General features: G+C 41.1%; 1 protein-coding gene across 1 annotated transcript in view; it reads left to right on the top strand.

Moving 5' to 3' along the window:
- MED13L (mediator complex subunit 13L) overlaps positions 1-27157 on the top strand; it is a 146678-nt gene that overhangs the window by 14679 nt on the left and 104842 nt on the right. The window contains exon 2 of the mRNA XM_026718603.2: positions 7761-7998. Within this exon, the coding sequence (XP_026574388.1) occupies positions 7761-7998 (238 nt within the window). The remainder of the gene's footprint in view (positions 1-7760; positions 7999-27157) is intronic.

Raw genomic sequence — 27157 nt, 5'->3', positions numbered from 1 at the left:
TCTTCCACTACGAATTCTATTTCCCTGTTTCCCTTGGGCGAAGCTCGCCTCCTCTTGATTTCTTGGAAATGATGCAACATATTTTGCCATTTCCACTTACAGGTTTGTGGTTCTGGTTTCTTAAATTCTCAGTCCAATCTGGGGTTCTGAGATTTCCCAGTTGCCTTCCCCTCCGCCCTCCCATCCAGTAACAAATCAATTTCAAACTCAGTTTGCTTTCTTGGTGATCAGCCAAAAGTTGGTTAGATATTGCCACTGTTGGTGACAATACATCACAATAGCGTTATTATTTTACACCCTTTGAAAAGAAGTAATTCATTTGGCCAATCAACATGATCATGAATAGATTAACACTGAACTCATGGAGAGATTTTATGGCTTCTGATTTCCCATTTTAGCACTGAAGGCGTTTTCAATATAGTCAATATTTAAAGTTGCTTGCCAGTGAGATGGGCAGGATATAAATTTAATAAACAAGGAAATATTTTTTTTTCCTACTGTAAAGGGCAAGAAAGGAAAACACCGTTTCATGCTTGTATTTTCTTTGGAATCGTGAGTATTTTCCATTGGTTTTTATCTCCTCTTGTCCAGTTTTCTTCACTCTCATACCTGTAGAATTTCTCCTAGTGACCCAGTGGTCATAAGTCTGAAAGCTACTTGGATCTTCTCTATCTCCGTGGATTCACTCTGGGGGAAAAATATTGGGTGTAGGAGGGAAGCTCCTGCGACGTTTGTGGGGAATGCATTTAGGAATTCCAGAGCAAGACCATGGTTTGTGGTGTTTGCAAATGTTGGTTTTTGCAAACATATATTTTAGTTTCACACTACGGGTGGTTCTCGACTTATCACAGTTCATTTAGAGATGGGCCAAAGTTACAACCGCATTGAAAAAAAAGTGTCTTATGAATGTTTTTCGCCCTTGCGACCATTGTAGCATCCCCACGGCGTGATTAAAATTCAGGTGCTTGGCTCATATTTATGACAGTTGCATTGTTCCTGGGTCAGGGAAGGGAATCCCCTTTCATGACCACCTGACCAGCAAAGCCAATGGGAAAACTAGATTCACTTAACTACCGGGTTACTAACTGAGCAACGGAAGTGATTCCCTTAACAACTGTGGCAAGAAAGGTCATAAAACAGGGCAAAACTCACTTAACAACCATCTCATGTATCAACTGATATTTTGGGTCAATTATGGTCATAAGTCAAGGATTACCTGTACTGATGGGTGGTATTGGGGAACATCCTCTGAGACACTTTGAATGTAGAGATGCTCAGTGGAAAATAATTTGGCTTTACAGACAAGGTTCTCCGGCACTGTCGTAATCTGGATCCATGGACCTTTGCAGGCTTCATTCAAATTGGAAGATAGGAATTGGCAAACTATTTACTGTGTATACTCACAGATAATTGGAGGATTTTAGGTGCCATAATACACGCTCCAAATTGGGTTCAATTTATCTGCGGATGGGGCTTATTGTCAGCTTTCCTAGATAGACCAGACAGGAAACGCGAGCAGATGAGCAATTTCTACTTTATTGTAAGGCTATATTAACATAATTTTGCAGGTTTGAAAGTACAGGTCTCCCGCCGTTTCCTTTACAGGCTGAGAAATTAGGGAAAGTTCTTACTGAGCCTCCTTCTCCATCCATTATACACTTATGGGCGATGCCCTCTCTTATCGGACAATATAAATCCCCTGGGCAGCTTCTTTGGGTCTTGTTTCTCAAGGTCTTTCTCCCATACCAATTACCCTTATAGATACAGCCATTTGGTGCTCTCAGTACATTTTGACGTGAAAATTTCATCCTAGTACTTATCATGTGATAACATTCAATGCAATGGCTTATGTTCAGAAGTTGTGATTGCCCCCATCACTGGAGGCTTTCAAGAAGGGACTGGACAGCCATTGGTCTAAAATGGTATGGACTCTCCTGCTAAAGCGAGGACTAGATGACCTCCAAGGTACCTTATGTTATTCTATGTTCTATGTTTGTTTGGTACTCAATGCACAAGCTGAAACTTGTCGCTGTTGGTTACCTTGTGACTCACTACATTATTCCTTATGGGAAAACTGTGTTCGTTACGCATTGGTTTTGGTACTCATTGCGCTTCCAGAAACCATTAACGATAAGTACTACTGTGCCATATATCATGTGCAACAGATAAATCCCTCCGTGGATAAGCAGGCCCTTGAAGTTTTAACTGAAACACCACCAAAAAATGTGCCACCTGTGTGCCAAAAATGTGCCAATACTGAAAGTTCAAAATACAAAAAAAATGTCTTACCAGCAGTTAACGAATGGGCTTATCCACAAGTCTGCATGGTAGTTGTTGCCAGTAGAACCTATATATAATATATACATATATTTATATTATTTCAAGGTTCATATTTCTTGGTAAAAAGAATGTCTATTTGCTTTTTGCTGTGTTCAGTTCAGAATGTCTATTTATTTCTCCCAAGGAAGAGCTTCTCAAGGTTTCTGGGCAAATATATGTTGAGGTTCAGAGACATCAAATAGTAAGGCTGTTGCAGAATTTGAACAGCTAAAGACTTCGTTAGGGAATTCTCTTGGGCTTGTTGAGAGTTAATTTGAAAACGGCTTAATTGGTGAAAATTAAGCGGCTTCTGATGTTAGAATGGCAACTTCTTGGAATATAATAGCTTTTCCCAATCAGATGGTGTTTTTCTTGTTCTATTTTACTGGAGGAATCAGTGTTTAGAATGTTATATTTAGTGGATTTTATGCCCTTTGATATACCATCTGTCTTGTGGACAAGTGCCAGTATTGCTGCTAAAAGATTAAGACAGGGTGGATTATATATATCTCTCTGCTGCTGTGATTATGGTATAGCTTGCATTTAAGCACTGGCGGCTGTTTGGTCATGTTACAAATTGCAATGACTGGTCTTTGCTAAGTTACAGAGAAAAATAAAAGTAAAGACTCTAGTGAATCTGGTTGTAACTTGTCTTCGTATCCCAGGGCCATAAATATTTGGTTTTTTTAAAAAAAAACACGTAATAATTTATTAACAGTTGCAATCATTATTATTATCGTTTTTTGCTTGTGAATGACTGAGCTTGCAGTCTTTCAGATCCAGTTGATAAGAAGTTAAAAAAAAAAGAGAAATCCAGAAGGTTCTTAGTCACATATTGCATAAGAATGTTGGTAATCTCACCCATAATTCTGTTTTGCTAAAAATACCACTCTTTGCATTTTTGGTGCTCAAACCATATCTGTTTCTGTAGTATTCTAGGAAAATGAATATAAATCGATGAGAAGCATTTTTGAGCTGTAGCTAGGTACTACGTATTTATTTTGGTTAGCCTAATGGAGATAAGATGCTTTGTAGAATGTTTTGCAAAGTTTATTTCCACTAGGGCTGATGCAATTGATAGACAGATATCTTAAATTGCTATGTAACACATAAAGCATTTGGCAGAATCGCTGGGAGCACATAATTTATAGATGACATGATAGAGACAGATGCTTGTTCCAGAGAGTCATCTAATTGTACATTTCTTAAAATGCATAATTAAAAACTGAAACAAAGAGCATTGGATCTGCTCTTAATGCCTGTAGCTGCTGCCTTGTAGTAAGATAGTGGAATTTTCAAACATGTCCTGCCTTTTGGTAGCATGTATTAATGTGTTTTCACTTAACAGGAGAAAAGGAAAGACGGGTGGTCTCATCCATGCTGATAAAGGTTGCTTGGAAACAAAGGCAGTTTTTTTTCCCCTCTAGATGCCTTTAGGTTTTAGGGTCTCCTTTTGTTTTAATCTCTTTGCTTGGTTTAGATTGGCTGAAATAGCTGTCACAGGTTTTGACTTTCACTCGAGATAAATAATTATTGGTTTCTACAGATTTCTTCAATTTAAAACTAGAGATCATTTCGTCCTGAAACAGACCTCTTAAGGAAATTATCCTCCACTCTACGTTGTACGAACAAAGCCAGTGAATTCAACTTTGGGCTTTCATGTGATATAGCTCTGTTAAAAAGTAACTGGGAAATGAATTAATTGCTTGCTGCTGAGAGGTTATAAAACGGTTGATTATTTTCATAGGAGGCGATTAAACGGGTGACAGAAAAATTTCCACCACTGTATTTGGAGGAAAATGTTCCATTTTCTTATTAAAAAAAGAAATAAAGAGTGGATTGTTTCATATGAAACAATCCTTCCTTCCTTCCTTCCTTCCTTCCTTCCTTCCTTCCTTCCTTCCTTCCTTCCTTCCTTCCTTCCTTCCTTTCTTTCTTTCTTTCTTTCAAATTAGCTATATAATATTTGGATATCAGTATCAATTAGAGTGGGCTTTTATAATGCACATTTTTGAGGCAACTACTGTCTCTAGAAAGTTTGACGTTATACCTTGAATATCTGTGCAGCCTCTGTTTATTTGCCAAGAGAGAAGATTAAAAGCAAACATGCATAATTCAAACATGCTAAATTAGACCCAGTTGCATGAAGGCATTGGAAAAAAAAGTTCAACTTCAGAGTTGGTTGGAAGGCATGCATCACTTCAATTGTGAAGCTCCAATTTCTCTCTTGAGGATTTTTCACTTTGTTTTATGGGTGGTTTTCCCCCCCTGTTGAGCCCTGTTTCGGTATGATTTAGGTCTCTTTAGAATACATGGTTGTTACCAGTCCTGTAAACCACACTAGGATAACTTTCCATTCCTGGTATATAGCTCCACTGTCCAAATCCTGTAATAAATCAGCCACTTAGCTGCTGCTTCTCTTATTTTTCCTGCCTCTGGTAAAACTGTTAGCCTTAAGGGCAACTGGAATTAGCGCTGCCTAGGCCAACGGAGACCTTGGACACTGATCTTACAGAAGCCTCCTCATATGAATTGCCACTCAACTGCTCACTGGGGGAAACGCTCAGTCAAAAGGAAGGGTTTTGCCTGAAAAACCATTGAGACCAAATAGCTTTCACTCCACATAAAAACGTGGAATAATAGGGCTGGAAGGAACCGTGGAGGTCTTCTAGTCTAACCCCCAGCAAGAGCCCTATCACGGTAGCAGCACCTTGAGTTACCTTGCAATTCAGCATCTGTGAGGCAGACGGGCATTTTAAACTGTTATATATACGATTTATTTATTTTGACCAAGCATGTTACGTAAACAAAGCACTTGTGTTTGATTAGCCTGGGTTTCAGAGGTTAACATGTTACACATTTCAAATTGTGTTATTTCTACTTATTTTTCTGAGCTTCCCTGTAAAGATACGAGGCCCAATCAATACATGGCCGACATCCAGTCATTGTAAGGTCTCAGAAGCCTAAATCTCATAGAAACGTACCTGCAGCCAACTCTCTCAAAAATGGGACAGGAGGTCCTCATACGATCACAACTGAGCCCCTAATGGACATTGTTAAGCGAGACATCTGTTGAGTGAGTTTTGCCCTATTTTATGACCTTTCTTGCCTTGTTGTTAAGTGAATCGCCACCGTTGATAAGTTGGTCACACGGTTGTTAAGTAAATCTGACTTCTCCATTGGTTTTGCTTGTCAGAAGGTTGTGAAAGGCGACCAAATAGGACAAATGGTCATAAGTACGAGTCAGTTGCCAAGTGCCTGAGTTTTGATCACCTGAGCATGGGGATTCTACAGAGGTCGTTAGTGTGGGAAAAAAACCCTCACTTAACAAACATCTCACTTAACAGATGCCGCGATTTGCTTAACCACCGTGAAATGGGGCAAAACTCACTTAAATCAAACGCCTAGCTTAGCGGCAGAAATTTTGGGCTCCATTGTGGTCATAAGTCGAGGACTACCTGCAATCACCTCTTTTGTTCCTTTTTACATTGTTGGGTTGGAGTTTGCTCTGACTTTTATTTGCGTGTGAGTGTGTGTGTGTGTGTGTGTGTGAGATTGGAGGAATTATTCGGGATTTTCTATGGCTCTTTGGGCTTCTCGACAGCCTTAACTCTAGCTTTAAATCTGCCTCTGGTGGAAAGTATATGATTGAGAGTAGTCATAAATTAAGCAAATAGCTGAATTGTGTTTGTGAGTGTGGGTACACGCGCATGCAAAAAAGCCCATTGGTTGCTTCATTAGAGAATAAAAGTCAGTGGGCGCACTATAGAATTTCACCTGATAAATTGCCTTTTTATTTAGTTTACGCATAGAGAGAACCCATGAATTCCTGTCAATCAACAAAATGCAGGTATCCAAAGCAAGAACTCTGAATAATTTATTGGTTTCTTAAAAGAGAGGACTGTTCCACCCCCCTCCCCAATTTGCTAAATGATTTTTTGAGATTGGAATCGATTATTCAAGCAATTGATGAAGCAGTTTCCGCCAGTTAAAATTTCTGATGCCGCATTTCTGTGATATGAAAGGCTAAAGCAGTGTATTTGCAGGAGCTGTTTCTGGTGATTATTATAATTTAAGAAAGTGGCAAAGATCAATCAGAAGTGAAACATATATTTTTTTCATCTTCTCATTACTTATTTAATCAATGTATTAGCTGCCTTATCCCTTCAGGCAACTATAAGTGATATTGCATAAAGGAAAGTAGTTATCAAGATCTTTCCTTCCTGTTCTTTCTTTCTTTTTTTTTTTTTGAAGCTAAGGTATTGACTGCCAGTTCAGGAGTCCATGTTTTATGCAGTTAGTAATGTTCAGGGTTTTGACTTGCATAGAATTTCAGTTTTCAGCGCTGGCAGTAGTTGAACTTAATTTGCTTGATATCCAGGCTTAGAATCATTGTATTCCAAAGGTTTTTTTTTTTTAATCATTCTTCTCTGCTTCTAAGATCTGCTTCTAAGATCTTCTAAGATCTACATTCTGTTCTAAGAGACTACAACCTGTGAAGAATGGTTGCTGGAATTGGGTTTGTCTAATCTAGTGAAAAGAAGGATTAGGGGCAACATGATAGCAGTCTTCCAATATTTGAGGGGCTGCCACAAAGAAGAGGGAGTCAAGCTATTCTCCAGGGGTCTCCAACCTTGGCAACTTTAAGACTTGTGGACTTCAACTCCCAGAGTTCCTCAGCCAGCAAAGGAAGTGAGCAAGGATTAGCTGGCTGAGGAACTCTGGGAGCTGAAGTCCACAAGTCTTAAAGTGGCCAAGGTTGGAGACCCCTGCTCCAAAGCACCCGAAGGCAGGAGAAGAAGCAATGGGTGGAAACTCATCAAGGAGAGAAGCAACCTAGAACTAAGGAGAAATTTCCTAACAGTGAGGATAATTAACCAGTGGAACAGCTTGCCTCCAGAAGTTGTGGGTGCTCTTATTATCACTGGAAGTTTTTAAGAAGAGACTGGACAGCCCCTTGTGCTATAGGGTCTCCTGCTTGAGGAGGAGGTTGGACTAGAAGACCACCAAGGTCCCTTCCAACTCTGTTATTCTATTTTGTTCTGTTTGGATTTTTAAAAGAGTAATATGACAGTGTGTACTATTATTATATTTTCCGCTTATTCCTTTTGTACTGCATACATATGGATAACTCTCTTCCCTCTTTTCCAGGGGGATGAAAGTATAAATACAGTTTGTTCTGCAATTTCATTTATTCATTTATTTGGTTAATAGCTTCTCCAGTTAAATAGGGCAACTGACCGTCGAGTGGAAACATTAAGGGAGAACAATCCTTTCTGTGTTAAAACTATTTTCATTTGGATGATGGGTTTTTTTTTTTTTTGGTAGTTTAGCAGCTTAAGGTTTTAGACTTGGGAGCGTGAGGGGAATAATCCTGCAAATCAGTTGGCTGTAAAAACTACAACATGTTGCTTTCTCCCGTGCCCTTTCTTTTCCTGCAGGCGGAACTGACAGGCATCAAGTGGCGTAGGTACAACTTTGAAGGTCATGGAGATTGTGGACCTATTATCTCGGCTCCTGCTCAAGATGACCCAATTCTTCTGAGTTTCATCCGATGTTTGCAGGCCAATCTGTTGTGTGTCTGGCGCCGTGATGTCAAACCGAATTGTAAGGAGCTATGGATATTTTGGTGGGGAGACGAACCGAACCTGGTAGACGTAATACACCATGAGCTACACAGTAAGTATATATATTTTGTTGCCTGTATCCATGGCAATGACAATAAAGTTGAATCTAATCATATATATATATATATATAATATTATATATGGATGGATGGATGTACGCTATTCAGCTTTGTGCTTTTAAAGTTGTAGCAACGTTTCAGCAGAATCTCACCTGCCATTCTGATGAAACGTTGCTACAACTTTAAAAGCACAACTATAATGACGTGGGAAAATACCCGAACAAAGCTGAATACCATACATATAAATACCCGCGAAAACTTAAGAAAACACATATTTTGTTTTTCCTCCTCGGCTTCAGCTCTTAATTCTACAGTGAAATCCTCTCTTTAATGTAGTGTTCATTGTTTGCACAGGTAGTCCTCGACTTACGACCACAATTGAGACCAGGCTTTCTGTTCCTAAGTGAAACATTTGTCAGATGAGCGTTGCCCCATTTCATGACCTTTTCTTGCCGCCTTTGTTAACCGAATCACTACACGGTTGTTAAATTAGTAACACTGTTATGAAGTGAATCTGATTTCCACATCGATTTTGCTCGTCAGAAAGTCGCCAAAGGGGAATCTCATGACCGTCGTAAACATGAGTCAGTTGCCAGGTGTCCGAATTTTGACCACATGACTACGGAGATGCTACAACGGTCATGTGAAAAATGGTCATAAGTCATTCAGTGACGCTGTAACCTCAAATAGTCACTAAATGAACTGTTGTAAGTCGAGGAGTACCTGTAGACACCAAGAGGTATCAAATGGATTTCCATTCTGTTTTTTTTTTTTTTTTTTGGAACGATGCTTCGGACAAGAAAAAAAATTGGATTGGATGCGGGAACGTTTGTGGTCCTTTTGAGTAAACTCCAAATGTGCATATTGAACTAAAGTAGATCAGCGAAGATTATAAAGGCTTGGTGATTCATATAATCTTCCATGTAGACACTTAATCGCCAGGGTTTTTTTTTTCCTTTTGAAATTATGTGAACAAAAATGTGGACGAATTGGTACGTTTGCACGTGGATCCGAATCTCCAGTCTGTTGCAAGCTTTGTCTTCCTTTATGCCCATAGTTGTGCCCACCAAACTACTGTGAACCTTTTATGTTGAACCTGGCCAGTATTTATAATCTGGAGCCAACTGACCAAAATTGGAGTTAGTCATCTAATTTCCCAAAGCCATTTTAACCCAAGGCGGATCAGGGGCTGTGCCTTTGGAAAATGCCGCTTAATTTTATTACATTATCCTGAATTTAGTGGAGACTTTTATCTCATTCAGGTATTTCTTCAGCACTGCTACACTGCTTATGTTACAGTGAAAAACAAACTGGTTTTCTGCCACAGTAGTAGTAGGAGTGACAGAACCAGGGGGTGGAATCAAAAAAGTGACCAGCCCAGAATCCCTATATAGTCACAAGCTACCCTCCCTAGAATTCCCACGACCCTTATCTAACTCCTAGCAGGTGCTAACCATGAGTTAAGAAGATTCTTGAGCATAAGCTTTGGTAAGAAATCATTTTATTCGGGCTTTCCTGTGTGGATCTGATATTTTTGCGTGCCCAGCAAGCCACAGTGATGGTTGCTGTCTGGCTTCTTAGGTGAGCCGAAGAGCCAGCGCTGTCCGAAGACGTCTCCGTGGTCACATGGCCGGCAGGACTAAACGCCTTTGAAGGCGCACGGAACGCTGTGACCTTCCCACCAAAGGGGCCGCTTTTTTTTCTACTTGCATTTTTTACATGCTTTCGAACTGCTAGGTTGGCAGAAGCTGGGACAAGGAACAGGAGCTCACTCCATGATGCGGTACTAGGGATTCGAACTGCTTTGAACTGCCAAACTTTCTGATCGAGAAGCCCAGCGTCTTGGCCACTGAGCCACCGCATCCCTTATCTATCACAATAAACCTATCTAATTAGCAAAAGCAAAAAAGTTTCATTTGCTTTGGTTTTTATTTTTCTCCCCTTGCAAAGCAGAAAATCCAGAAATTCAAACCAGAAAACAAAGTGAGATATCAGCAGCGTCCTTTCACTGGGTCTGGATTGCGGTGGTCGAAGCCTGACCCTTGTTTCTGTTTTTTTCTTCGACGCCTCTCTCGCTTGTTGTTATCTTTTTGGCCTTTATAAAAATAAATACCTTCACACAGGTGCCAGGTTGAAACTGGGAGAATCTCTTGAATAGGGTTGTTTTCCAAGCTGCCTCCTGGCCTACTTGAGGCAGGTTAGCAAGCCCATTCATTTATAATGAAAAGGATGGCTCCGAAGGGTTGCAGCAAGAGTTTCATGGATGTTAATTTTTTATGAGGCACCTGTTTGGAATGGCAGCCTGGGTGCCATTCCTATTTACCCAGCTAAGCTTTAATAATATGTTTTTTTTCCACCCCTCTCCCTCTCCTCTTGATGTGATGTAGCCTACTTATTTTTCGAGTGCAGTTTAGGGCTTGAGAATGAACACTTATTGGAAGGAAGCAGCTCTTATTGGAAGGAAAATGCCGCTGACTTGTTTTGCTTTCCTGCTCTCTATATTAAAAAAAGGGTGTTTCTGGTTTCTATGTGATGCATTAAAAGGGATCCAAGCCGGAGTAACTTGCTGCTGGCTGGCATTAATTGTAAATTGAAAAGCACGCCGGCACCTGGGAGTTGGGATTCGTCGTTGGGTGTCTATATCAGTATTTCTGCCTGACATATATTGGAATGCAATGTGTTTTGAAGAAATAATTGCAACACCTGTTGTTGGTAGAAATATAGGTAAGGTAAACGAGCAGTCTTCCGCTAAAGATGTCTTCGGAGAAGGAGAAGGAGCGTTTACAAAAATAGATTTAATATTAGGAATTTGGATGCATTACTTGTAATGTTGGCAATCTGTTTTTTGGGGGGAGGGAAAAGAGGGGTGGCAGGCCTCTATAAAAAGAAAGTTGACTTCTTATGAAGCTTTTTTGTATAAACACTTAACAGCCTAGTTCTTTTTTTAAAAAAAACTTTATTATACATTTTTCAAACATTTACACCACATTTTCATCAGGGGTGGGATTCTACCAGTTCGCACCTATTCGCTAGAACCGGTTGTTAACATTCTAAGCAGTTGGGAGAACCTGTTGTTAGAAGAAATTTCTGGCCTAATCCTGTAAGGAAGGCAGGAAGGAAACATTCTGGTGTTGCTTACAGAAACTGCCTCTCCGTTAACCCTTATTACATTCTTGGCAGGACTAGACTTCCTGTCTCAGGAACTTCTCTGGAGTTTTTTTTCCCCTCCTTTGCTGGTACTTTGCGTGTGTGGAGTGACCATTCAAAGTTACAATGGCCCTGAAAAAAGTGACATGACCGTTTTTCACACTTACAACTGTTGCAGCATCCCCACAGTCATGAGAGGCCAGGTGAGGAGATGCGTGCCTCGATGTGAGTGATGTTGAGTTGGCCACGCCCAGCCAATAACAAGACCACCAAGCCACGTCCACCCAGTCACATGACCACCAAGCCATGCCCACCAAATAAGCCACGCCCACAGAACCGGTTGTTAAAAAAATTGAATCCCACCCCTGATTTGCATTTTTGACAGTGCTTCAGCGTCTGCTTCTTTCCTATTTACAATGCAATACTTCCATTTTCATTTTCAATTCCTAGTATATTTCTGTTAATATTTTTACATTTATATTTACCTTTTTATAATTCCTTATATATACATTTCCTGCAACTCTTAGTAAGTAATTTTTATAGTTCTTTGCTACAGTACTCCTCGATTTACAACAGTTCATTTAGTGACCAAAGTTAACAGCGGCACTGAAAAAAGGGACTTATGGCCATTTTTCACACTTAACGACTGTTGCAGCATGGCCGCCTGATTTATATTTGGATGCTTGACAACTGACTCACATTTATGATGGTTGCAGAGTCCCAGGAGGGTCGCCTGATCCCCTTGTGCAACCTTCTAACAAGCAAAGTCCACGGGGAAGCCAGTCACTTCACAACCATGTGACTGGTTTCACAGCTGCAAGGATTCACTTAAGAGTTGGGGCAGGAAAAGTCACAGAACTCAACAAATTTTCTCACTTTGCCTCATAAACTTTGGGGTCACTTTTTTTCCAGCATTGTCGTAACTTTGAACGGTCACTAAATGGACTGTTTTAAGTCAAGAACTATCCTGTATTTGTTGTAGTTCGCTGGTAGCCAGTGCAGACAGCAGCAGAATCGGATAGTGGGGAAGAACAGGGATCAGTCCAGGAGTCTGGAGAGGACTCGGACGAGGGTCCTGCGTCCAATGCAAAGATTAGGCTGAGACCATCTGGGAGTGGAGTGCTGACTCCAGAGCCTCCAGAGTCTGATAGCAGCGAGGCAGAGGACCCAGGGGAGCCTGTTCCCAGTGCGTGTGTGCACAGAGCTGCTAGAAGGTGAGAGCAGCTGAAACAAAAGAGGTGACTCAGGAGTAAACCTGGGAGGTGATTGCCCCTCCCATAAGGGATAAAAGTCAGGCCAAGATGATGAAACCTTTGCAGGAAGCAAAGTAGTTTGATCGGTTCAGTCATCCTTGAAGGTCTTTGTACTTCGGTTGGTTTTTTTTGTACTTCGGTTGGGTTTTTTTCTAGTTAATTTGATACTTCTGTTTTTGGCACACTTCACAAAACTGAAAGGTGGGTGCTTATCTCGGGGGACTGTTTGAGATTAATTCCAGCTGGGAATGAAAACAATTCCCAGTGTTGCAATAAAATAAGTCTTGCTTTTAAAATAATTTTGTGCGTGATTACGGTTTACAAAGCCTGGATCAGAACAGTATTTGCTTTTGAACCAAAACTCTCTAGAAGATAACATTAAAAGCAACTTTCCTGGGGAAATCAACTTTGTTCAGCCCAGGGACTTTTTATGTTTTAGTTGTCATCCTTGAAAAATCCCTCCTTCCCAAGTGGATTACAACCAGATCTTTACATGACTGAGTAACATTGCAGGTGGTCCTTGACTTATGACCACGGGTGGAACCAGAATGCCGGTTGCTAAATGAAGCAGTTAAGCGAGTCCCACTGGACATGATGAACCTTTTTTGCAACAGTTAATCGATCACCGTGGTCCTTAAGCAAATTGCTCCGTGGTTCAGAAAAATTGCCTTCTTCACCGACTTTGCTTGCGGTGAATATAGGCCAATTATCAAGTGCCGAAACGTTGGCCACTCAACCTGATTTGGTAACAGTCATAAGTGCAAGGTGCTGTCATAAAGCCATTTTCCCCAGCACCATTGTAACTTTGAACAGTCATTTAAACAAACGGTTGTAACTCAAGAACCATTTGCACACGGGCCAGAACAAATATTTATATTACGTAGATTTACAGGTTATATTTACTCTCTCCCCACCTCCCAACAGTTGTTCGGTGCATTTTAATTTACATTTTTGATTGTGTGTGGAGGAATTAAGAGTACTTCAGACGGTTTGAATGTTTATAATCAAGCACATACCAAAGATTATGTTAGAACTTCTTTTTATTGGACCGTTTCATATGCATTAAAATGTGACTGCGCCATTATAGCATATGCTTCCATTTACTGTTAAAATTTTATGGGGGGAAATGAAAATTCTTATGGTTGCCATTATTTAATAATCCATTTCATATTGCTTCTGGTGCTTTTAAATGTATCTCAAGAACAGGAGATACTTAGTAACTTGGAATGTTATTGAAAATAAGCGTATCAGTTCTTTAGGAAAAAGCACATATCACTTTGTATTGTGCTCTCTTCAGTAGGCATTGAACTTTGTGGGGTACTAAAAAGGATCAGTTGCTTCAAGGAATTTACAATCTAAAATTCAACACAGAGTTGTGGCAGAAGGGGTCTAAAGGAAGAGGCAAACAACAGGAGACCGGACTTTTTTGTTTTTTTTTACATAAGATTTGTGTTATTTGCAAACTGTTTTATGAAGAGAATGGATGCCACTCAGTTATCCTTTTTACTGCCCCTGTAGTTAAATATGAGCTAGGCACGCCTTTAACATAGTTTTATATATCCATCATATAGTCGAATGAGCGAACTCTAACAATAAAGGAGAATATTTGTAGCTCAGGGTTGAAATGAGGGGGCATTTTTATACTCTAGTGAGTTTATATACACACAAAAAATGAGAGCAATCCCCATTCCTTATTAGCATTGATGATGTTACCTAGTTGGGTAATGAAAGGTCTGCAAGAAAACAGCCAAGCTCAGAGATCACCAAGGACCCCACAGCCTGCCTGCCTGCCTGCCTTCCTTCCTTCCTTCCTTCCTTCCTTCCTTCCTTCCTTCCTTCCTTCCTTCCTTCCTCCCTCCCTCCCTCCCTCCCTCCCTCCCTCCCTCCCTCCTTCCTTCCTTCCTTCCTTCCTTCCTTCCTTCCTTCCTTCCTTCCCTTCCTCCTCCTCCTCCTTCCCCCATCCCCAGAGTTTTGGGAGTTGGCTTAATTTCACCGAGAAGGAACATGGCTCTCAATGAATCTTTGCTAGTGACTTCACAAGCTGAACATTTTAAAACACATTCTGATCAATTTTGTTTTATTGTTAGTATCTCAAAGTATTCCTATCACACAGGGTGGGTCCAATCCAGGTGGGTTTTTCCAAATGCAACCCTGAACCAAATTTGCACTGGCCATGGTAGATGGTAGATGTGCCAGGGCAAAATGCCATCACCAAATTGTGGCTGCAGGGCCGAAAAACAAACTGTCTAACTTACGGTGTCTGAGTGCCAAAATAAAGCCTATAATGTAGATTACCTGGCTGTGACAAATGAAGCTAATAATTGTATCTGCCCTCTAGACATTCATTTTATATTTTTGTCTCTTTATGTTTTTATCAAAGTGCGATTTGAATGTGCCACATGATAAATAAATCCCAAAATATTGTTCATACACTAACTTTCTCTCTCTCTCTCTCTCTCTCCCTCTCCCTCTCCCTCTCTCTCTCTCTCTCTTCTCTCTCTGTGTGTATGCAGGTTTTGGCGTGTTCCGGTCTTTTTCCGTATAAGATTGAGAATATCTTGGCAAGATACTCTCAATCTTACACGGGAAAAGACCCGAACACACCAAAACCTGCATACCTGTACCCATGAAAATCTATTAAAACGTTATGTATGTATGTATGTACATATATATATGTATGTATGTATGTATGTACGTACACACACACACACACACACACACAAATAAAAATTGTATTTTGGCCTCCTTATACTCTTGACATCTGGCTGACATCTTAGAAGCAGAATAAGCTACTATTTGGCAAAAACTAAAGTCTTTGTATAGCATGTGGGGCACTTCCTGGATATCTTATTTCTTTGCCATCTGTAGCAGAGTTCCTGTATATTCTGTGTATTTATATTTAACTTCCTTCCTTCCTCAGGAAATGAGTACATAGAATTCAGATTTTTTTAAAAAATGTTTGGGGGATTTTTGCAGCTGATTAGGAGACAATATTTAAAAGGCACCTATTGGGTGACTTATTTTCATTTCAATTTTTTTTTATTTTGTAAATTTAGACAATATGTTGTTGTATTTGTGCACTTGTGAGACAGGGAAATGGAATTACCTAGGTCTGGGGGGAGGGGCTGTTTCCTACCACACTTCTGGAGCTGTCACTTCTGCTGATCAAAACGGATTAGTCTTAATCAAGGCAATTTAAATCAGAAAGAACAAGGGCTGATTTAAATAAAGTGCATTAACTTCCTAACTGATACCTTTCCTGATCAGGCATACCTCCCTGGCATGGTTGTTATAACAATTAAATATGAGTTTCTGAAGACACTTCATTAGATAACTTGTTTTTGTGACATTTTCATTGATCACATCCAAATGAAAGCATCACCTAACCGCGTTTGGGTTGAGACCGTCGGACCATTTTATTCTATTTACTCTTATAGAGAGCTGCGTTCTGGCACCTTAGGCAAACCTTTATTCGTTTTCACTCCATGCCCTGGAAATGGCAGGGTACAACCTGAGATTTTTCAAGTGTGCTATTCTTCCAAAAATTCTTGCTGGCGAGTAAAGAAACCTGGAGTATAATTTCAGGCCTCTGGGATATGCAGTTCACAGCTCTTTTGCATGACAGATTATTCTCTTAGGCGAACAACTGTGAGACGAGATTTCTGGTGGCAGCTGACCTAGGTTCAAGAAGCTAAGCCAATTCCCTTATGTCCTGTCACCTTTCCAGATCCTTCTGCCTTCTCACCCTGGATGGTTGGTTGCTTCCCTTTCTGAGGGCAGGAGCCAGGCTCTGTGGCTCCCTTTTAGAGAGTTATAAAATGTGCTGTTGCATTTTTTAAATTGTCTGTCTGTCTATCATTGTCTATCATCTCTGTACTTCTATCATCTGTCTGTCTGTCTAGCATCTCTCTACCTCTCTCAGCTTCTACATCTGTCTGTCTGTCTGTCTGTCTGTCTGTCTGTCTATCTATCTATCTATCTATCTATCTACCAACCATCTATCCTAATATCTATCTAGCTCTCTAACTAGCTCTCTAGCAGTCATGTCTGTCTAGCATCTCTCTACCTCTTTTTCTCTCAGCTTCTACGTCTGTCTATCTGTCTGTCTGTCTGTCTATTCCTTCCTTCCTTCCTTCCTTCCTCCCTTCCTTCCTTCCTTCCTTCTTTCCACACAATTAAAATACTTTGTAAAACATTAATGCAATAAATTAGGAATCTAATTTAAATTTAAAATTCATTTCAAAAAATACTGAGCCATACGAAGCGGGAAGGAGACCAAGTACTCATGCACAGGGAGGAGATGGGGTGTTATCTGCTCTATTGTGTTATCTCCAATACTGTATTGTGGCTTGAAGAAAAGAACCTGTAGGAAATTTTGCTTCGTGCGGTTTTCTTCTGCATCTCTTCCGTGAATCTCTGGCAGGAGATTTGGGAAATGCGCTGAAGGGGAGGGATGCAATGCCATGTGTTTTCCCTTGCAGGAAAAGCACTCACATATTGTATTCAGAAAACAAAAATTACATAAGAAAACCAGCCGTTACTTTTGATGGTACTGACAAGTAAGTGATCCTTGCATTTTTGAGTTAGAGTTTGTTTGGGTTAATATTCTTTGGAGAACTAGAACAAACGCCTGTTCCAGATCCAGCAATGAATAAACAGGAATTATGGAGATCTAAATGCTTGGAAGGAATTGAGACAACTATTAAATGTGGTTGGAATTAGTTAGAGGGTTGAATCTGAGCTGAAGTCCAACTTCTGAAAATAAATAAAATCAATGCTTTTACCACAGGCAAGTTACTGAACCATGTAATTAGTTTTTTTTCCATGAAAATAAAACATTATACCAAGGGAGCAGCGGAGCAGTATTTATTCTAGTTATGTGAAAATTAAACAATCATTAAAAGGGTGTTTTTTTTAATTGCCTGAGGGGCAACTCTAATCAGGAGGTTGTCCCTCCCCCTTCCCCCCTTTTGCTATTTATTGGGGAAATTAGAGCAATATCTTTTATAAGTAGATATGTTTTGGTTTCTTTTTTTTCTTTTTTTTTTCCTGGTGAAATGAAGTTACTTAAAATGTGTAAAAGAAATCTGGGTGGGCTTCCGTTATAATGATTTGAATCATGGTTAAGGTCTGTGTTGTGAAAAGGGATTGTGATGACCCGGGGCTTGGCACAAAGACAACTACAATCACATAAGTAAGAAAAGTCCCTTTAATACCTCCAACTTTGCCCCCAGTGTCCAGTTACCTTCGGCTAGAGAAAAAAACTCTCCCAAGGACAATCTTTAAGTGGAAGAAATTCAGTCCGAAAAAAATAAAAATCCACACAAACCACGCTGCAGCAATTAACTGGACAGGGCAGGATAAGGAATTGCAGACTTCAAAGGCCAACAAAACACACACATTTGGGAAGATGCCAGGAACCCAGATAAGCCTCACCAAGACAAGATAATACACAATTTGTTTCCAACAAGTTGCTGTGCGCAGCTTCCCTTTTTAAACACTGTGTTCCCAGCTGCAGCTAATGAAGGGAATCAGAGCCCTTTCCTCCCCTGTAAGCCACATAACTCACGTTGCTCCCTTCTCCATTCCTCCCTGCGTGCCATAGGATGAAGAGGGGGTCTTCCTCTGCCTTGCTCTACCTCCCCCCCTGCTCTGCCCAGCCGGACTGTGCCCTTCCCCAATTTCTTCCACAGCCAATGGAGCTACACTCCCTGTCAACTGCTCGGCCTCCCCCTCCAAATCAGATTCTGACAGGGGCATGACAGGGATTTTATATGAATTTTGGTAAGCCCTGTGCAGGAAAAGCCACAAAGAACCTCACAAGACCTTCAGTTTATTAGCCTTGTAAGGTGACACGAGAGACATGCTGTTTATCCCTTTTAAAAAGCACATCGAACTAATCTTACAAACAGATGAGCTGTTAACTTGGAATGTGCACTTTCCTGTCACAACCAATAATTATCTCTCTGGCACAGATTTGTCCAAGAGTGCAGGAAACTTGTGGTCTTAAGTCTCAACTCTGGTGTTCTGCATCTTTTTTTGTATGTTTTATTTATTATTTATTTAGCGCATGGCATCTTAACTCAACATCAACTCTGCAAACTCAATGCGGGGAACCAGGATTTACTCAACATGCATCTGATTCATTTACCAAGTGTGGTCGTTTCCTTAACAACCCAAAATCATTAAAAGGGTGTTTTTTTTTAACAACCTAAAGTCGGGTGTGACTCACTTAGCAAGCATCTTGCCTAGCAACACAAATTCTGCTCTCAATGTGGCCACAAGTCGAGTAGTATTTCAGTCCTGGCAAATGTTTGCCCTAGATTCTTATTTCTTTGGAGACCAGAGAAAGTGTGTGTGTGTGTGTGTGTGTATTCGTAGATTTTCACGGGTACAGGTATGTAGGTCTTGGCATGTTCGGGTCTTTTCCTGTGTAAGATTGAGAGCATCTTGGCAACATTTTGACGAGGTCCCGAAAAGCACCAGGCTGAAGATGGCGAGTGGGACCTTGTTGAAACGTTGCCAAGATGCTCTCAATCTTACACGGGAAAAGACCTGAACACACCAAGACCTACACACACACACACACATATATATTCTTAAGTTTTTGCAGGTACTTACATGTATGGTATTCAGCTTTGTTTGGGTATTTTCCCACGTCATTATAGTTTTGCTTTTAAAGTTGTAGCAACGTTTCGGCAGAATCTCATCTGCCATCATCAGGCTTCTGTACTGTGTTTGTCTGTGAGTCAGACTTTCACAGCCGTTTCAGTTTTAAATTTGGGGCTAGCCTACTGCTGTGCCAGAATGGTTTTTTTCTTCATCCTGATTGGTTGGGAGTCTTGGTCTGTGTTTATTGGTCTTGGAGTTTTCTGTGTTCTGCTTGATTGGTGTTTCTAATATCTTCTGTCTGTTTTGTGGCTTTTTTTGTGTCTTGCTTGGCTGGCAACATTGTGTTCCTGTATTGGAGGCTTTTAGTACAGCTTGGCTCCGAGTAAATGGACGGCTATCATTTGTTAGGAAGCTAGGTTTCATCTGGGTGCCTGGTTGGGGTGTGTTTGAGCTGGAGGTATCAGAGGGGATCTGTTTGTGCCCAGGTGTTTGCCTGGCTTGTGGTGTGGAGATTTTTTTGTTTGTGAGTGAAGGCTTCCAAATAATTGACAGTCTGGTGGAATCATCTCTTCTATTCATTCTTTCAGGTCTTTGTTCAATCTCTATGGCTTCTCCGATAATTCTGTGGCTTTCTATAGTGGCTAGGGTTTTGGTGCCATTGAAGTCGATTTCAATGAATCAAAATTTTTAACAGCCGGTTATGTGGCTGTGACAGGTGGTGGGCGTGGCTTCATGGTCATGGGACTGGGTGGGCGTGGCTTGGTGGTCATGTTATTGGCTGGGCGTGGCCAACTCAATATCACTCACATCGAGGCATGCATCTCCTCGCCTGGCCTCTCACGACTGTGGGGATGTTGCAACAGTCGTAAGTGTGAAAAATAGTCATAAGTCACTTTTTTCAGTGCCGTTGTAACTTTGAATGGTCACTGCACACAAACCAAGTACCAGCAAAGGAGGGAAAAAACCTCCAGAGACTTTCCTGAGACAGGAAGTCTAGTCCTGCCAAGAATGTAATAAGGGTTAACGGAGAGGCAGTTTCTGTAAGCAACACCAGAATGTTTCCTTCCTGCCTTCCTTACAGGATTAGGCCAGAAATTTCTTCTAACAACCGGTTCTCCGAACTGCTTAGAATGTTAACAACTGGTTCTAGCGAATAGGTGCGAACCGGTAGAATCCCACTCCTGCCTTCTGGGTGCTGGCACGCGAGCACACATGCAGTTATCAGCACAGGAGCCCAAAAAGGTTAGCCACCACTGTTCTATGCAATTCAATTGAAAACCCCTAATATTGCATTAATATTTCTCTATACAGTGGGATTCAATAGAGTTACTGCCTTGGGATAGAAGTTGTTTCTCAGCCTATTTGTCCTTGTTTTTATTATCCTGTACCGTCTGCCAGATGATAATAGTTCAAAAAAAAGGGTGCCCAAGATGAGAAGGATCTTTAAGAATGTTTTTGAATTATAAAGCTCTTCCAAAGAGGGGAAGAGGGCAACCCATGATCCTCTGGGCAATGCAGTCTGCAATCATGCAGAATGCAGAAACTTTTCCAGCTATTGGAAATTTAAAACCGGCTGATTAAAAAGCCCAGACGGGTTTATGGAGCTATTTGAAGTAAAACCTGTTGATATGAGCTGTAGAATCACATGTAAATCTGTTCTGGAAATGAAGCAATCTGTTTCTACGATCACACCCTGTGACAATTTTTTTTTTTTCAGGAGAAATATTTGTTTGTAGAAGGTTGTCATGTTGTATGACAGCCTTTTAATTCCATGAAATGTTTCTCCAGGCTGCTTCCCAATTCACTCGTTCGGATGGGAAAGCTTTACATACTCTTTGTCTGCTTTTGAAGAAATTAATTTGCCTTGGAAGAATTAACTTAATTATGCTTGTAAATGTTTTCGCTGAGTAAGCAAGGTAACTGCTCCTCTCCTCATCTTGAGTTTTAGCTGTGCTCTCTCTTCAAATTTGACATATCTGTATTTTCTTTCATCAGCTTTTCTCTTTCCCTTTTCTGTTTGTGTCTGTATTTTTAAATCAGATTTTCAGGAAAGCATTTGTTCAACTACATTGACCCTTTCCCTCCCCTTCTTCTGTCCCTCTAAGGAATATTTATTTTGTAACTGTACTTTTAGCACATCCTTTACAAATACATTCACTATCTCAGGCTGCGGTCTTTATTAAAATCTGCTGCTTTTTTCTTTTTTTTAAAGCCCAAGGTATTCATTCAGCTTTAGATGCCTTTAAGATCACAGTCACTTCCTGCTAAGTTCCAACTACTTTCTCTTCTAATTGTTTTCTTGGTAAATTAAGAAGAGCTGGTTTCATTGAAGTATTTTCCGATCTTTTAAAGGAAGACATTATTAACAATTTCCAGCAAAGAGTTATGTTTGGCAGAATCGGTTTCTCAGTAAATACTGATGTAATTTTAAAAGAGCCTGCCAAATTCTGCTAAAGTAAACAAATCTCATATGGAAATAGCTAGAGATGAGTTTGGACACCCACCTAAAAATCCTGCGTTCCGCTTCTTTTTTCCCTCTCTTAATTTCTCGGTTTTGCTTTTTGTTTTTCAGTGTTTGCTTTTTTGCAATAGGAAGCCGAGGTTTTATCGTGCTGTAAATGGCATCTTAACTATGTGTTTCAGGCTGTAAAATATTACGCCGAAATGAGCAGTTTAGCTTAGGCTAAGACATTACACTCAGAAGCTGCTGAAATCATAGTTGGATATATGCTTGGAGTGTCTTTTCAAAAGACAACTAGGATGTTATCCACATTATTTTTAAAAGCATCACCATATAAAATTTGCTACAGTCGTAAGCCCACCAGATGTTGCCAAAGATCTTGTTCCATCTGTCCTGATCAGCATGGCCAGTGATAAGAGATTCTGCGAATTGCAGTTGGATCAAGGAAGCCACAGGTTTCTTAACCCTGAAGGTTTTAAAAGTAAACAGCAGCCCCCCCTCTGCCGGCCCCCTTGGGGACGCTAAGAGGCGGCAGGGGGGCGTTTGAGGCACCAGCCCTGCAGGTTCACCCATTGACTGTAGTAATGCTCCAGAACCTGTGCCTCGAATGCGGCAGCACGTTGGGAAAAGCCACTGCCACTGCTTTCCCAAAGTGCCGCCACTGTCGCATTTTGTTTGTCTGTCCATCCGTCCATCCATCCATCCATCCACCCATCCATCCAATAGGTCTGTCTGTTTGCCTGCTTGCCTGCCTTCCTGTCTGTTTGTCTGTCTATCTGTCTGTCTCTGTCTCTCTCTCCATCCATCCATCCATCCATCCATCCATCCATCCATCCATCCATCCATCCATCAGGTCTGTCTGTTTCCCTTCTTGCCTGCCTTCCTGTCTGTTTGTCTGTCTATCTGTCTGTCTCTGTCTCTCTCTCTCCATCCATCCATCCAGTACTCCTTAGCATCAGAGCGTGTTAATAATAATATAGGAAATACTAAATGCTCTGATGGTCATTTAGAAAAATCCTTTCTTAGTGAGCCCCACGTCATTATAGTTGTGCTTTTAAAGTTGTAGCAACGTTTCGGCAGAATCTCATCTGCTATCATCAGGCTTCTGTATTGTGTTGGTCTAATATATGTATGTATATATATATATTAGACCATTTCTGTATCTATGCAGAGCCTGATGGAACTCCACAAACCAGTTCTGTGTTGCTAAGCTAGCAGTCCTTTTAGTCTTATGGTTTTTTTAAAAAAATTTGATCTTGTTCCAAGGCTGTGAGTCAGGTTACGGCGGGAGGAATGTTCTAGAGCCACAAAGCTTTCTGATCCGTATCATGAAACCATTGCTCTGAGTCCCAAAGGTGCTTTTTTATTTCCTCTCCCAGGAGGCCACTGGACTTTCTGGTTTTTCTTTGAAGAGGTTTTGCTTCTCATCCAAGAAGCTTCTTCAGCTCTGACCGGTGGATGTTGGGAAATGTTTCCCCACCAGCACCACCAAAAATGCATTTCCCGCCATCTACCAGTCAGAGCTGAAGAAGCTTCCTGGATGAGAAGCGAAACGTCTTCAAAGAAAAACCAGAAAGTCCTGCTGCCTCTTGGGGGAAAAAAAAAAGCACCTTTGGGACAATGATGACCTGGATGACCGAGACTCTCCAAAGACATCGTTCTGGGTCGTGTACACGCTTTTTTAAGACAGCGTTCGTTTCCTCTACAATATACTACTGTGCAGTAGACTTTAAAACAGTTGCATCCCCCCAAAAATGTTAAAAGAAAGAATGTTAGCCCTCCAGGATAGACCAAACTAGGGAACCAATGCCAGAAGTCTTGCAAGTCTGCATGTCCTTCTTTCCCCCTCTTTCCCTTTATCTTCATAAGCCAGAGATGTTTACACACATTACATTCTTGGATTAGGCACAGGCCCCTTTTATCTGACCGTTTCCTTGGTAGCTGTCAGGCATGAAAGACTAGGTCCACCCATTAAGGCTCAGTTAAACTGATTTATTGCTTAAAACAGCCTCCCCGCAGGAATCTTCTCAACTAACAGTTAGCACCTGCTTAGATAAGAGTGTATGGAATTCAAAGGAGGTTGGATTTCATTCTCTTTTGCGGCTATGTTGGGATTCTAGGCTGGTTGCTCTTTTAACTCCACCCCCATTTTCTACCACTCCTTCTCCTACAGTGGCAGCTCTTGTCCTTCAAGGCCATTCCTGCTGTCCTGTACAGAGAGTGTATTCTGAATGAAAAAGACCACTAGGTCCCATATTTTTTCACTAACAAGATTCAGACCTACTATCCAGGCATTATTTATTTGGCTTTTCCTAGAGGGGATGATCCATAAACCTCATTTTTAGAATTGGTATTCTATTCCTAAACCAAATGTTGTTTGTTTATTTGTGTAGCTGTTTGTCTACATCTTGCTTTTCCTCTGGAATTTCAGAGTGGTATTACCTGGAGTTCCCTCCTTAGCAATATCCCTGTCAGATGGAGAGTGGCTGGCCCCACATTATCTAGTGTGCTTCTGAGGCTGATAGGGGATTTCAAGTAGCTGCTCCAATGTTTAGCCCAACATCTTAACCACCATATGGGCAGTCCTCGACTTACGACCACAATTGGGCCCAAAACTTCTATTGCTAAGCAAGACAGTCGTTGAGTGAGTTTTGCCCCCATTTTATGAGCTTTCTTGCCACTGTTGTTAAGCAAACCACTGCAATTGCTAAGCTAGTAACCCAGTTGTTCACTTTACTTGTTGGAAGGTCTCAAAAAGGAGTCATGTGACCTTTATACATTATTGATTAACACCAAAATAGGGTTTGTTTGTTTTTTGCTGATGGATCTGATTATGAGCTCACCCATATTTCACTGATTTCATTGAAAAGTGTTTAGAGGGAAAAAAAAAACTATTAATTCTCCCCCCCCCCCACTTTTTTTCTTTAAAAAGATACTCTCAGCTTTTGAAGCTTTTGCAATTCTGCATGGAATTTAAGCTGTTAATACTTTGTGGGATGAACTTACAGCCAGAGTCTGGCTGTTAGTTATTAAAAGCAAATATCTTGGAAAGGAGACAATTGCTTACCGGGCAGAAATTTCTTATTAAAAACAATTGTTGCTTAGGTGGATATTTATTAGTCACAGGTCCCTTTTCGAAACGACAGCATGGGCAAATTTAATGTGCCATACCCAGGCAACGGCCTCTTTGTTTTACAGAGCAAAATCTGTGCTGAGAGAAGGTATCACCAGAAGGAAGTTAAAAATGCTCATAACTTAGTTGTACATAAGGTGACTTGTGTATTTAGGACAGAGTTTCTTCAGATACCTTATTTTTTCCTGCACGGGTCCCTGATGTAGGATTGAGGATAAAAGGGAACTCAACAGTTGTATAAGAATTGAGCCCACCGTTTTAAGAGAATAGAAACTGGGCCTGTTCACCAGACTTGCTGTTTGATAAAATAACGCTAGAGAGCCAGTTTGATGAAACAGCTAAAGGCACCAACCTAAAAATTGGGAGACCATGAATTCTAGTCCTACCTTAGACACAAACTAGGTGGGTGACTTTAGAGAAGTCAGAATAACAGAGTCGGAAGGGACCTTGGAGGTCTTCTAGTCCAACCCCCTGCTCAAACAGGAGACCCTATACCACTTCAGACCAAAGTCTTTTCTTAAAAACCTCCAGTGATGGAGTACCTACAACATCCCTCTTAACTCAGCCTAGCAAGAAGAAGGCAAGGGTAAATACGCCTTCAAAAATAGATCGATCAGTAATAAATGATAATAAAAGATAATAATATCAATAGAAGTAGAACAACCGTAGCACAGAAAGCAAAGAAAGCACCCATAGGTGTAGGTACCTTGCCCGCAATCCCAAAACCTGTGGAGCACCCTTTAAACACCGTCGGCATTGACAAAATCCCCATCGGTCAATTGCAAAGGGCAGCTTCACTCAGAACAGCTCACGCCCTGCGACGATACTTTTTAACACCATCAAACAGCCACATCTGCCAGGTCCTTGGGAAGGACTCAATAGGTGGACAACAGTGCTAAATCCAGTCTAAACATCTGGCTGACTGAGGACCAACCATCACCGTAATAAATAAGCCACAGTTATCAAGAAAACTGGGGAAAGTTGTTCGGGAGACGAGATTGATTTGGAGGTTAACAGCACAACGGTGATGACTCTTATTTGGGCTTATTCGAAAATGCTAAATGTTCAAATTTAGTAGTGCCAGGGTAATGCCAGATGAAGCAAATAATATGGAAGGAGAAAGCAGCTTGGCATTGTTAGCCTGGCCTTGTGTTCATAGCGGACTTTCATCTCAGGGGTGGGCCAGATTGTAGACAAAGGGGATATTTTGCCATCTCCTTTCCTGTCACCTTTAATCCAGGCGCTTTGGCACACACTTGGGACTTTTAAATTGCAGCACGTTTAATGAAGCTTTAATGCAAATATTTCAGCTGCTGCGTCCACAGTTCTGGAAAAGTGATGAGGACACAAATAGCCAAGCTTTCTTGTAAAACACATTATGGTTTAGAGCAGGGGTGTCAAACTCAAGGCCTGAGGGCTAGAACTGGCCTGAGGGATATTTAAATCCGTCCATGGAGCCGGCCTGGAACTATCAAAGGACTGGCCCACGGTGCCTCTGGCGGCTAAAACAGGCTGTGTGTGGCTCCAACCGTGCCTCATTTTCACCCTCCATAGCCTCCTGCAGCACTCTGCCGGCCAAAAATTGTATCTTTAAGAAAATGCAAAACTGTAATTAGGTGTGGTTTCTCAAATGGCCATAAGATGGCGCCAGAAACCTGGTTTGCCTTAGCCTTAGCCTCAGAAGAGAGTGTGAGTAAGTCTCTGTTTCCTTCTGTTGGAAAGTATTGCCGTTCCTCCATTTTTCCTAATTGACTGCTATTTTTGGATTTAATTTAAGTCTGATACTGAACTGTTTTTGACACTGGACTTTGTAATTGAATTATCCCTGGATTGAAAAACTGACTGATTTACCTGTGAATGACTTTGAGCCGCCTATTTTGAACTTTGCTTAAACTTTCTGGAAGTAAAAACTTACCTTTACTGTACAGTGTATCTGTGTACTGTGTGTGTATTATGCAAACACTTCTCTCAAATACGTCTCCCTGTATGCGCTCATTCTCCTAACGGGGAATTACCTAAACACTCACCGATGGCACGGCACCAAACTAATTTTGGTGCTAATTTTGGAAATTGGCTTCCCTGCATTCAGGGGCGGCTTGCATCCCAAACACATGTTTATCACGCTGCAGTTTGAACTAGTAATTTAGGGGCTGTCGGTTTCTCTTCAGACTCATGCGGGGGGGAGTTATGGTTGTAGCCATTGAGAAGCAGAGTTTGAAATATAGAGTTCTCCTCGATGCTGCTGGGAGAGCCTAGGATGGGTTAGACTCCTCCTGATGACGTTCTTGGGAGCCTTGGTGCTCTCTGAGCTTGGCTGTTTTATTGCGGACGTTTCATTACCTCACTAGGTAACATCATCAGTGAGAGAGGAAGAGGAGGAGGAGGATGACTGTGGGCTCCTTTGTGCTCTTTGAGCTTAGTTGTTTTTTTCTTGCAACTCCTGTATATCATTGTGGGTTGGAGGAGGAGAGGAGGAGGAGGATTGTGGGATCCTCAGTGCTAAAAAAACTTGATTGTTTTCTTGCAGACCTTTCATTACACAATTG

The sequence above is a fragment of the Pseudonaja textilis genome, chromosome 15, assembly GCF_049901715.1.
Source record: "Pseudonaja textilis isolate UNSWEBS1 chromosome 15, rPseTex1.2, whole genome shotgun sequence".
Classification (NCBI taxonomy): domain Eukaryota; kingdom Metazoa; phylum Chordata; class Lepidosauria; order Squamata; family Elapidae; genus Pseudonaja; species Pseudonaja textilis.
Note: the sequence above shows the minus strand (reverse complement) of the source record. Positions and strands in the feature narration are given on the sequence as shown.